Source organism: Montipora capricornis, chromosome 14 (genome assembly GCF_036669925.1).
Source record: "Montipora capricornis isolate CH-2021 chromosome 14, ASM3666992v2, whole genome shotgun sequence".
Taxonomy (NCBI): Eukaryota; Metazoa; Cnidaria; class Anthozoa; order Scleractinia; family Acroporidae; genus Montipora; species Montipora capricornis.
In genome coordinates this window covers 45,749,546-45,762,045 of record NC_090896.1, presented here as the reverse complement: position 1 = coordinate 45,762,045, position 12,500 = coordinate 45,749,546, and the positions used below count along the sequence as shown (strand labels likewise).

Genomic DNA, 12,500 nt, shown 5'->3' with positions numbered 1-12,500 from the left:
CTTTAGACGGAAACGCTTCTCTACAGCGCTTGGAAAACCCAGCAGAATACCCCCCTTTGTTTCTGCTAAAAAACTCAGAATAAAGCAAGTTTTCTTTACCTTGTGCAAAGCAAGATATGATCATGGAAATCATAAGCCTTGAAGTCGTAGGTCAACGTCTCATTATTGCAGATGTCTCCCATGCTGGTAAGACACTTGTTCAGTCTTGTGTTATTGTTCTGAAAGTACTGAAAGATGCTCGGAATGGTACATTCATGTTTTTGTGGAGCTAGTGGCTGGTAACAGATGTCTTCCAGTGTGATGTGGCCTGAACCAAATGGCACCCTCATGTTAGAAATCTTATTCTGAAGGTGAAGAGCCTAAAAAGAAAAACATGCTTGTCGCCAAATATAACAATGTTTCACATACGCTTCCGATGATATTTATGGCAAATAAGGAACTTTTATAATGAATGTTATTTAAGTGTCAACTGTATAGCAATGGGGAGCTAATTGGGATACGAGCAAATAAAGCCAAAAGCCTTTGAGATGCATTTCTAGGCTCCTTGTAATCAGGGGCACCCAACGATAATCTGCGGTGAAATATGCGATCGGGAGAGTCAGACTGTTCTAAGAATTTCGGGTCTACGTTGCCAAACAGCTATAGATTTCTTTACTAAAACATCGCCTAAAAGATTCGCAACTGGCAGGGAAAAGTAGTCCCTTACGTTTTCGGAAGGGATAGTTTTGCAATTTTTAGCACTTATTTTCCCTGCCGGTTGCCAATCTTTTGGGAGATGTTTTAGTACAAAAATCTGTAGCTGTTTTGCAACGTAGAAACGAAATTCGTAGAAGTTACAGTTTGACTCTCCCGAACATATATCTCACCGAAGATTATCGTTGGGTGCTCTGACTGTACAGAAATCAAATGAAATTAAACTAGGGCAAGACGACAAATTTCGGTATCCATAAACTGGATAAGTTTGACTGAGCACATGATGACTGGCACTAGAAATGACTTGGTTACCTTACCTTTCGCGCCAACCTCCTTTCTTCCCATTATATTGAAAACATTCCCTTAAACCATCTCTTCCATAGCTAGTTTCATTTCCCCGCGGGCGGTTAACCCCCCCCCCCCCCCCCCTAACCCTAACATTTTGTCAACGTATAAAAAATAAGGCTGCTGCATCCTAATGTTATGGGTAATTCATGGAGTTAGGTAAGTTTGCATTACCTACACATCATGCCCGGGTTGCTCGAAACATGGTTAGTGCTAACCAGCGTTAAATAACATGGAAACCGATTGGGTTTTGATAGCTCTTAATTAACCAACGGTTAGCGCTAATCAGACCTCGAACAACCGGCCTCAGGGGAATAACAATGGTCTAATCGCATACTGCGCGTTGGGAATTTTCGAGACACGATCAAGTGAAATCGTACAAGATAACCTTATTTAATAAGTCCAAATGAAAGATCGGTCCAAATGGAATCCATTTTTCGTCACCAAAACGGTGGTAACCAGTGGGAACAGGATGTGTTGGACGAATGACCAGCCGAATGACCGTGGAATCATTCGTACTTTCGTTCTGGCGCGCAGGGCATGAAGACTGTGTGCAATCTAGACAACTGCATGGGTTGGCTGTCCTGTTATTTTGAAGATCAAAAAATGACTCATTGCATTTAAGGATTGTCTTGTTCATCCAGTGAAGATTAGTTGTAAGTTTTCGTGGAAAGTTAATTTTGAATGGAGCATACCCATTTAAGGTATCTCCCATGTAATCAAGCAGCTTTTGCGGAGAACATGTTTCTGCTGGTGTTCCACAAAGCAGTTTCATCACCTTTTCATTGAACTCAGGGAAGGTGACGTCTTTGCAGGAGTCGTACAATCCTTGCTTGAATTTCTCTGATACAAAGTAACTAATACTAAGAATAGTTTTATTGTCAATAGAAGTTGGGTCCAAAAATACAGACTGATCCTTGTTACACGTCAACACACAATAAAGCCTCCTCATGTTGTTCCAACAAGCTGGGCAACGAGATGTTAGTTGTCTCATTGTTTGTAAGCTTGAGACCAGACTTTTTAGCTGTTTAGTGTCACAGCAAGTACGTTGACCACGTAGTTCAGGGCAGATGCTGTTCAATAATTTTACACCTTCTGGATCCTTAAGCTCCTTTGCTGGTCCATTGTAAAAGCAGTTTTTGGGTTTATAGTCATTTGTGCATTGACCATACCAGACACAATATCCCTTTTTGTGATATTTTGCACACTCTTCGCTTTTGACCTGAAATGCAAAATAACACCTCAGACACTGTGAGTATAATAACAGAGAAAGTTCAAGTCGTCAGTGGGTCCTGAGTAAACGAAGACACCAAAAACAAAAGCAAACCACGGAAAAACATGACGTTAGCATAAATTTAAACGATGATTCCCTAGGTTACTTTTTACCTATTTGAACATACGACGCTGGCCCCGACACTTGGTACATAAAGCATAATACAGGTAAATAAAAATAATAATAATAATAATAATAATAATAATAATAATAACAAGGACCTGGGTATGATAGTCTTTTCGGATTTATCTTGGAGTGAAAAGTGTCAATGTGACCGTTAATATAGCCAACAAATTGTCGGGCTTGATTCACAGAACAATAGCCTTGTCAAATCAGAATGCATTTTCTACGGTATACAAATCTCTTGTACGCCGCCCAGTTCTTGAATACGCTGCCCCGGTCTGGAATCCGCCATACTTATCTAAGGATATAATGGCGTTACAAAAAGTTCAGCGAATAGCTTCTCGGCTTGCTCTTGGGCAAAAACGCGGGGAGATGGAATACGAAGATCGTCTAAGGAAGCTGAAGTGGCCGACACTCCATACGCGTAGATTATATCTCTCTTTAGTGAATGTTACAATATCGTTTTTTGTATAAGTTAAACTTTGACGACCTCTTTGAGTTAACCAAGAGCAATTCAACCCGTGCAAACCACCCGTATGAGCTAGACGCTAAGACAGCGAAGTGCAATCCATGTAAATACTCTTTTTCTATTAGAAGTTGTGCGGAACTGGAATAGCTTACCAGTGTTGAGGCTGGGAGCCCGAGCCGTTTTGAGGGTGCACTGAAGCGCTTTTTAGATATCCATATCGTTAGCCAGCGATTAGCTAACTATAACTATCGCTATTATTGATCGTCAGTACGCAATTCTTTTGTAGATAATTTCCAATTTCATGTTTTATATATTTTATCAGTTGCACATAGTGTGCTATGCCGAAGACTGAGAGTGAGTATACATCATCAAATGGGTTTTTGCAACCCCTAACAATGAAATAGATAATAATAAAGTAGGTAACACATACAAGATGGCAACAGTGAGAGCCCCCTGGAAATGAGGGCACATGTTTTCTTGTTGCGAAATATAACATAAGGTCCCTTGTTGGATCATGAAAGTAAATGGCCAGCTTGAGTTTCCCTTGTTACGTGGAATGCCGAGGGCATATCACGTCTTAAAACCGGTCTGGTATCTTCTTTTTTTGGTAGTCACAAATGTGCATACCCCACGGATATTGAAGTAATGTCCGATCGGGTGAAATCACTTTCATTCCCAGTACTTCCTAACCTTCACGATTACCTGCGAGCGCGTTAGACCACTCGGCCACCGTGACACACGTTGAAACCAAACATTCACTGTGGGTTCTTTCCGCCCGCCATGATTGATTCAGTATTAAACTATTCGATAAAGTGGAGAGATGCTTTTTCTTTGAGAAAGGCAAGCTTTAAAGGTAAGGAGAATTTTCTACGTTATTTCTAGATCTTGCTTCGTACTTGTGTGTTCCACTGTGAACATTATTTTGCATAGAACGAATACTCCAATCTTTCTTGGGAACCAGTTTGTTCGTCGTTTTGACGTAGAAAGAAAATAAGAAAATATCTTTCAACGATGAAAAATGAAGTCAAGTTTAAAAAAACGAATTAGCTATCGCTGTCACGGAGACTTCGCTGCAGTCCCCCATCCAAGTACTAACCTTACTCGGGGGAGCTTAACTTCAGATGACACTAGGGCTAGTATCAAGGATTGCGGATCTTTCTGTTAAATTCGCACATATCTTGTCGACCTTTATAACACTTGAAAGAAAAAAAAAAGCAAAATACCAAAAACCTAATATCTTGCCGACATTTTGTCACAGACGCATCCTTTGTTTCGGGAGTTGTCAGTATTAAACACGCAAGGTAACTTGATCACAGGCGGCCGCTAAAATCGATGTCACTTTCGTTTTTGCGATTTTACTTGTACGACCAAAAGTAAATTAAACTCTGATTGAACGTAACAAAAAATCGCCCTAAAAGTTCCTTCTGCTCTCCTTAAAAACTACATATTAATATTTATTTACTTTTGCATAAAGCAGGCTAGCAAAATCTGTACCTTGCTTAGTTCGCATTTTTGAGCGTTAAAACAGAATTTTTTTGGTCGTATGTTCCTGATAGCAAGTCGCATATTTTGACGTCCCCCGCCGGAAAGGGATTAACTTTAGTAACATTGGTCTTGGAAAGCTGTCAGAACCTCACAGTACACGCTTTTCTCCTGGAAAAACAAAACACAGCTCAGTTGACAGTTATGGAAAAAAGCACCGTCAAGTTACTGCACTACCACACGTACGCAATGCGTTCCTACTTTAAAAAAATATCCCGTATCTCCTCAATTCCATTCCCCCCCCCCCCCCCCAGCCAAAAATCCCGTATCCCCACATTTTTTTAAACCTAAATATCCCGTATCCTGATCGCTTCTCGGCCTATTGGCTAAGATTAGTTTCTCGCGAAGGGCTACGGTCAAGTACCATTGTACTAAATACGGTACTTTTTTCAGTGCCGTAAGGAGTAGGCACAGAACAGTTTCGGCTGTTTGTCTGTTCTCTCGAGAAGCGATCACTAGGTTTTTTTGTTTTTGTTTTTGATAGTTCTTTGTTCAGTTCTTTGTGTAGAATCATGACGAACTTTTGTAGTTTCTGAGAACTATTTGCTACTTGTAGCTTTTGTTGACTTCGATGATAGAGTTTTGGCGATCTCAACCCGGACTGGACTACTGGCTTTATGCTTTTTTTATTGACGAGATTTCAAGTTATTGTGGAGCTTTTGGTGCCAAGTACTGAAATCAAGATTATGGAATTGTAAAATTAGAACCTTGGATTGGACTACAGAACACGCAATTACGGCAGATTTAAACAGTTTGCAAGGAACTAAACCAGGATTATGCAACCGGACTTCGAATACAGGGCCCGGTTGTTCAAAAGCCGATTACCTTAATCCAGGATTAGCGTAAACTTTTGTTTTATGTTTTCAACTTTCTGGTGACAGTTTCCTTTCCTTATTTTTGTTTTTCAAGTTTGACTTCTTCTAATGTAAAGTTTTACCGAATATCAGCCTTGAACAGCATTTGGGAGTAGAGAATAAAACTCCTTTTAAAACTCGGTCTTTGAACAACTGGCCCAGGATGATAAGTTATTGAACTGTGATTTGTATGAAGCTTTTCGGATGATTTAAGGCTGATCTTGTAATTTTTGGATGAACGGAGTTAAGGAAGCAAGTAAAACTGTAGGATTTGAATAAAGTCTCCTTCCAAAAAATAAATAAATAACAAATCCCGTATCCTCATAACCTGCTAATAGGGCTTCGTTGTTTGCAAATTTGAAAATTTAGTAACATTGTTCATCTGGCTCCTTGCTACAATCTGCCCTCAATGATCTTCGAAAACTCCTTCTTCAGAACGGCTACCCACAAGGCATAATCAACTATCATATCAACGATGTTTTGAACAAAAACAGACAACATCAGCATAGCAATCCAGTGTCTACAGTTCCTACGAAAGATATTGTTATCCTACTTCCCTACTTAGGTTTGCAAAGCAACCAAGTCGCTAAACGCCTGAAATCTTGTGTGTACAAATTCTACTCTTGTGTTAACCTTAAGGTTGTTTTTCAGAGCACTCGATGTATAAAATCTTTCTTTCCGGATCCGTACAAGGACCGTATTAATCGTTCACAACAATCCAGAGTTATTTACAGAGCAAATTGTTGGGATTGTAATGGTTTTTACATCGGTAAAACTAAACGGCGGCTTCACGATAGAAAAACCGAACATTTTAAGGCCCTAGCTAAAAATGACAATACTTCAGCCATTGCTGACCACGTCAAGGCCACTGGACATAACATCAAGTGGGATCATTTTGATATTTTAGCAAAGGGCAAAACGGACTATCATTGTAAAATAAAAGAGACCTTCTTTATTCAAGAACTTGAGCCAGCTTTCAACGTCAACGTCGGAAGTGAAAAGCTGATGCTTTATTAATCTTTTCTGTTATTATTATTATTATTATTATTATTATTATTATTATTATTATTATTATTATTATTATATATTTTACTGTTAAGTATTTGCTTAATCTAGGTTCCAGTCCCCTCATCCGCTTTGTTATATATAAATAGCTGTTTTAAATTTCAACAATTACTTTTGAAAATGTATGTAGAGCACATAGGAAACGTCAAATCATAATCAAAATGAACAAGCTCAATATGTTTATCACTGTTGTTTGTGTCTTATTAATAATGAGTTTTTACAACAAACAACTTCAAGTTATATTACAGATTTATCTTTATAGTAATCTCTCGCCATTTTCCGAAGTTTACCTGAACTTGAAGTTGACTGTCACTGGACAATTTGTGTTAACTGTTTGCGCATTCCACGGATACGCCCTTGTTCCTTTAAACTCCAGGGTAGCTCTCAACAGGTGATGGGATAGAATTGGAAATAAGCAGACGGATATTGTCATGTGAGCTGAGAAGTCTCATTGGTTGCAGACTGTTACGATGAAACCCGAACTGAACGCCTCGGCCTTACTGAATGGTGAAAACTTAATTAGATCCATTCAGAGGGCTTATGTGTAAAATTCGATATATTAAAATTCAGTCCTAAACAAAAGGCATCATCTCGAGGCTCTGGGGAATAAATGTAAAGATTTGTATGAGTTTATTCCCCAAAGCCTCGAGATGATGCCTTTTGTTTAGGACTGAATTTTAATATATCGAATTTGGTCTATTGGTACATTTGTGTTTTAGTATCGGAATTGCTCGAGTCGAAGGAACAAAGACAATCTCAACGATTCGAATACTCGAATGTTACGAGAGTTTTCAAGCACGCCGTAACGAGTTAAAGGTGTTCTTCAAAACACCACAGGCCACATAGCTAGCGCGGTTACGTTGAGAAAATCGGCTAGGTAAGTACAAGGATGGACCTGGATTCATGAAGAGAGGAAATTGTAGATGAGGGTCATCCGGGATACCGCTCACATTATTGAGCTCAGCGATGCGCCACATAATTTGAATCCAGTGAATAATTGGCAAGAATAGACCCGTCGTGAACGGGTCTCGCGACAAATAATCACACGCTTGATGTAATTTTGAAGTTATTTATTTTCCGACGATTCTGGCCTGACATGTTGTCTCCGAAACTCTCTTCTCATACAGTACACACAAAAGGTATAAAGTTCACCGAGATTATATTTTCAATAGCTTACAGTATGAGTTTCAAAATCACGCAATGTAACGCCAACGTTCGCGACAGACCTTTTTGGCTTCTACATTTTGTCAGTTCTCAATGCCACGTGATGTTACTCAAGGGAACAGTTACTTTGAAATTGCGTCATATGTCCGTGACTGTGTAGGCCTTCTCGCAAAGAGTCTCCTAAACTCCGCTCTATAAGATAAACAGGTTCATTTTCCCAAACCTAAAATAACGCTAGCCTTTACACTTATTTATTTTTGTTCTTGGAAATGGGTAGTGCGCGGGAATATCTCCCGGCGCTGGTTTCCGATCAAAAGGACTGTATATCTTTCTGTTTTAAAATTGCGTTTTTATTTTACTCAGTTTCAAAGCCTACTACACTCGTTCGATCGTCATTCAATCTGGCCTAAAAGCCTTTACATCAATAGCTATGATGCAATATCGAAATACGAGAACATTGCGGTTATGCTATCAGAATACTAATCCTTATCTGGCCCATGAGGACTCTAAAGGCCGGATGCTATCATAATACAACCACTAAAAAATACAACCACACTTTTGAATTTACGGAAGCTCTGTTTTATTAACATGTGTTTGTTATCTATCATTCACTAATTAAATACACGTCACACTTTGACTTGTGTTACGTTGGAATGACTATTATCAGACAGGTAGCAAGTGCTTAGACTTATGACGACACTTCGTGTTAAGTATCAAATTGAGACATTTTAATACCTAAATTTATGGACATTAACGCCTTAACAAGATGATCCATTCAGTGCACACATGCAGAACAACGTCCCGCTACGTTGTAGCCCAATATGACCATATCTGAAGGAAATAATGGGGAAATGACATCTGGCACAACCAGAATACCCCGCTACTCGAACTATATTCCACGTAGCCGGCTACGCGGTACGCGGTACCCAGAAATAGGAATGCACAATACTGTAGAATACCCCGCCACTTGGACTAAATTCCAAATGAACTAAATTTCAAAATGGCGGAGCGATGTTATATGTGCTGGCTACGCGGTACGCGGTACGCCGTGACATTCCTCGTTCTAAAAGCGTCAAAGCCTAAGTAATTCCACAGACAAGAGACTGTGGAACTGTGGACTCGGAAGAGCGTTATATAAACAAATGAATTCAAAATGGCGCATCAATGTTATTTGTGCTGCAATTGTGGCTACGCGGTACGCTGTGATAATTAATAAAGACACAGTATTGAGCATTCCTCGTTCTTTAAGCGTCAAAGCCTACGTAATTCAGACAAGAGACTGGAACTGTGGACTCAGAAGAGCGCGCGTCACCAGTATTAACAACGTGAAAACCTGACAACAGAGATCTTGTGCTGAATATAGCACTCGTTTACTGATTAAGCCTAAGCGTTCGTTTCAGAATTAGGCCTAAGCACTCTTTTAACATTTTAGCTTTCATTTTACGGTTCCGGTAACTAGAATTTTTAACGAGATCGTGTGAAGAATATAGCACTCGTTTCCTGATTAACCCTAAGCGTTCGTTTCAGAAATTAGGCCTAAGAACTCTTTAAGAAAGAATAAAGAAAACAAAGAAACTAAACGCAGACCTCGACTGGGTTTGCCATAGGCAACCCAGTAATCAGGGGCACCCCAGCGATAATCATCGGTGAAATATGTGTTCGGGAGAGTCAAACTGTTATAAGAATTTCGGTTTTAGGTTGCAAACAGCTAAAGATTTCTTTACTAACTAGACCCTCCGTGAGGGTACACTGGGTTGCCTGTGGTACGTGCAGCCCCGGAGGGAGAGGGGGGGGGGGGAGGGGAGAACTCCCATATGGAACACACGGGGATGCTAGTCCCCGGGCGTGCAGCGTTCCAGGCAAATTGTGACTGGCCCACGGGCCGATTACGGGCTTGCAAAAACAAAGCAAAAGGTAATTAAAAAACCATATAATAAACTACCTACTAACCGAGCTAGCTCGAGCCGTACTGGGGAATATTGGCCCTGGGTCGTTTTTGCACGGACCTCGCTGCGCTCGGTCCGTACTGCCACGACCTCGGGCCAATATTTCCCTGGCAGTACAGCCCTCGCGCTCGGTTAGTAAGAAGTTATTAAGGGGTCACCCAGAAGTCATACCAGCAGAAGCCCTTTGGCTCACAGGTCCTCACACGTTCGTACGACGAAACAGATCCTTTTCTGAGGTTAAAAACCTGGCTACTGGCCTAACTCTTCTTCCTACTTTCCCAACCGCGAGAAAACCGCGGTAAATCAGCCATCGCCAAAAAATGTTTTTTTTTTTCTCAAAAAATATTTAAGTTAGGGGGAAAAAATACATCATTTTAAAGCTAAGAAAATAATCTTTCCAACAGCATATAACTTATTTACAGAAAACTGAAACATTTTATAAAAGCGAAAGTTGAACGAAAAAATTTAAGAAAAATAACAGTAAAATATGTTTTCTAGGCAAAATTTGGTCATTTTAGCGTTGATTACGAATTTTTGGATGCAAAACTAATATTTTCTGCAATTTATCTGCCTTCTTGGACATAAATTCGACCGAAAACTGATAAGGTACGAATATTTTTAGATTCTTAGGAATAATAGATAACGTGGTTCAATGCGTAATGTGATAATGCGATAAAAGTGTCAAATTTGCGACCCATCCTAACGGCAACGGAAGCGATCGCATTACGAATAATTAACCTCTGTTGCCAAAAACCACTCAAATAACCGGTCAGTGTAAAACGCAGACTGCAGACCAGGGATAAAATGCAGACTGAGGGTAAAATGCAGACTGCAGACTGCAGACTGTGGGTTAATAAAATAATAATGAAAAAAGAGTTATAAGAGTGTTAGTAGCCGTTTGTACTTTCACACTGAAACCCCAACACAGCTCCCATCGCTTTGGTTGCCCCACCGCATGTTTTATCGAACTCTGTAAGAATTGAAGCTGTTTGAATCCTTGTTGTTGTTTGAAAAAGGACAGTTTCGTTAAGTGAGTTGCTTTTAGGCAAAGAAGTCACCACCCCGTAATTCATATGCCCAAGATACCGGGTTTTTGTAAGTTTCTTTTTCTGTCAAGTGTGATAAAGTTTGACAATGAAATGAGCGAAGTCAAAACAAAGATCACAATCGCCCAACTCTTGTTTATGCAAAGTCAAAATTTACTCTCCAAGACGTGTACGACGTTATTTATCACCAGGTAATTCCATCATTTTGGAAATAGCAGCTACTTTATTATTCATCTGCGTCACAAGTTTTCACTGATTTTGGGGCTCATTTTGTTGAAACTCAAGCACGCTTCCAACAGGCCTGTGAACCCTTCCTGCTTACAGAGCAATACTAAAAAACTTCTCCCATATCACATTTGAACCTTAAGCTCGAAAATTCAATACACAACATGATATTATAATTCACAAAGGCAGAAAATACCACAGAATCCTTTTCCAGCGAAAATTTTATTGAAACAAACAACATATTTGCTCTTAGAGGCGAAAACCTCTTCCTATTTGATTGCGTGCGTGGAGACAAGAAACTCAATTGTGTCAAATTACCATGTACTTCAGGTAAATACTGCTCACTTTGATTTCGTCTCGACGGGCGATAGATTGTTGTCGAAGTCCAGTACTCGTCGCTTTTGAGATTCATGCCTAGTTTATCCAACTGACTTTCCATTATTGAGCTCCATAAGGGTATATTTTGTTTAAGGATCCACTAAAACGCCATTCGCGTTGCATGACTTTCGACGCCATTGCACGCTAAGTTAATGATTCTACTGTGTCCACAAGAGAAATCTACGCAGTTCCACTACCCTCTCGATCCTAAGAAAATACGCGCAGAAGGCTCTATACACAAAGACACTACTTACCAGGGGAGTGACAGGCAAGACTTTTACCGACACGGAAAAAAAAAAAAAAACAAACAAAAATAAAAAAAAAAAAAAGAAAACAAACAAACTAAACGTAGACCTCGACTGGGTTTGCCCATAGGCAACCCAGTAATTATCACCTAAGAGATCCGGCAACCAGGGAAAATTCGTCCCTTCCGTTTTCGGAAGGGATAGTTTTGCAATTTTTGGCACTTAAAAAGGTCATCTAGCAGTTTCGGATGAGCAAATGGTTCCCTGGAAGGTAACGTTTAGCTAGCAATTTCTGAAATGAAGATTTCCCTAAAATTTTCAGACACTTCAATTTTCAGCTAACAGCTAAGATATCCGGACAGATCAAATTCTTCTGTGTGATAAAAACATCTCTCTGGACAGTCTTTATACATCACAAGGAGCCTAGAAATGACTCTCAAAGGCTTTTGGCTTAATTTGTTCGTCGGGTGCCTCTGTCTTAATTACATCTCATTGTTTAGTTTGACTGCAGTACAAGCTGGGCCAAGCACAGCCATACCTTTTCACGGTTATCAAGCAATCCTTAAAGAGGGATCCTTCTGAAATTTGAGAAAGGACGTCACTTTGGGCATAACGTACCCGATCTAAGACTGATCTAAGCACGGATAGATGACCATAAATCACAAAAAGCAAAACTGAAAAAAAGGTTAAGAATCGGTGCGTGGACAAAGTAATTGCGGACGCTCAATATTAACAGCTATTAGATCTAAACAACGCACAAGCAAACATCTAGTTATTACGCTGAGCATCGATTTGAAAAGGATTTCAATGGGGTTTCGTTCTCGAGTTTTTGGTGCGGCTTTCCGAGATCTCGATTGCTTCTACTTTCGATCTCCTTTTGGATCATGAACGGTGTTTAAAGAGCTGTTCCTTCAAAGATAAAACTATAAGTTGCACACTGTGTTTGTCAAATGAAGTTATCACTTGCTCTGAGATTAAAACATGCACTTCGAGGACAAAAATGCTTACCTGAGCATGGAACAATATGGCCGGCAACAGAAACAGGAGCATCGCCGAACGAAGCAACATGACTGATCATCAAAGCTTATCAAACTCGACTTTGTAGCTTCCGAAACTGCGTCTCTCCTTTTCT

General features: G+C 39.9%; 1 protein-coding gene across 1 annotated transcript in view; it reads right to left on the bottom strand.

The window, feature by feature from the left end:
• The window catches only part of LOC138031211 (NPC intracellular cholesterol transporter 1-like), a 15,285-nt gene that overhangs the window by 2,761 nt on the left and 24 nt on the right, over window positions 1–12,500 (bottom strand). Inside the window, exons 1-3 of the mRNA XM_068878884.1 lie at window positions 12,377–12,500; window positions 1,427–2,260; window positions 100–359 (exon numbers count right to left, since the gene is read on the bottom strand). The exon at window positions 12,377–12,500 is cut by the window's right edge and continues 24 nt beyond it. Coding sequence (XP_068734985.1) covers window positions 100–359; window positions 1,427–2,260; window positions 12,377–12,436 — 1,154 coding nt within the window. The 5' untranslated portion in view covers window positions 12,437–12,500. The remainder of the gene's footprint in view (window positions 1–99; window positions 360–1,426; window positions 2,261–12,376) is intronic.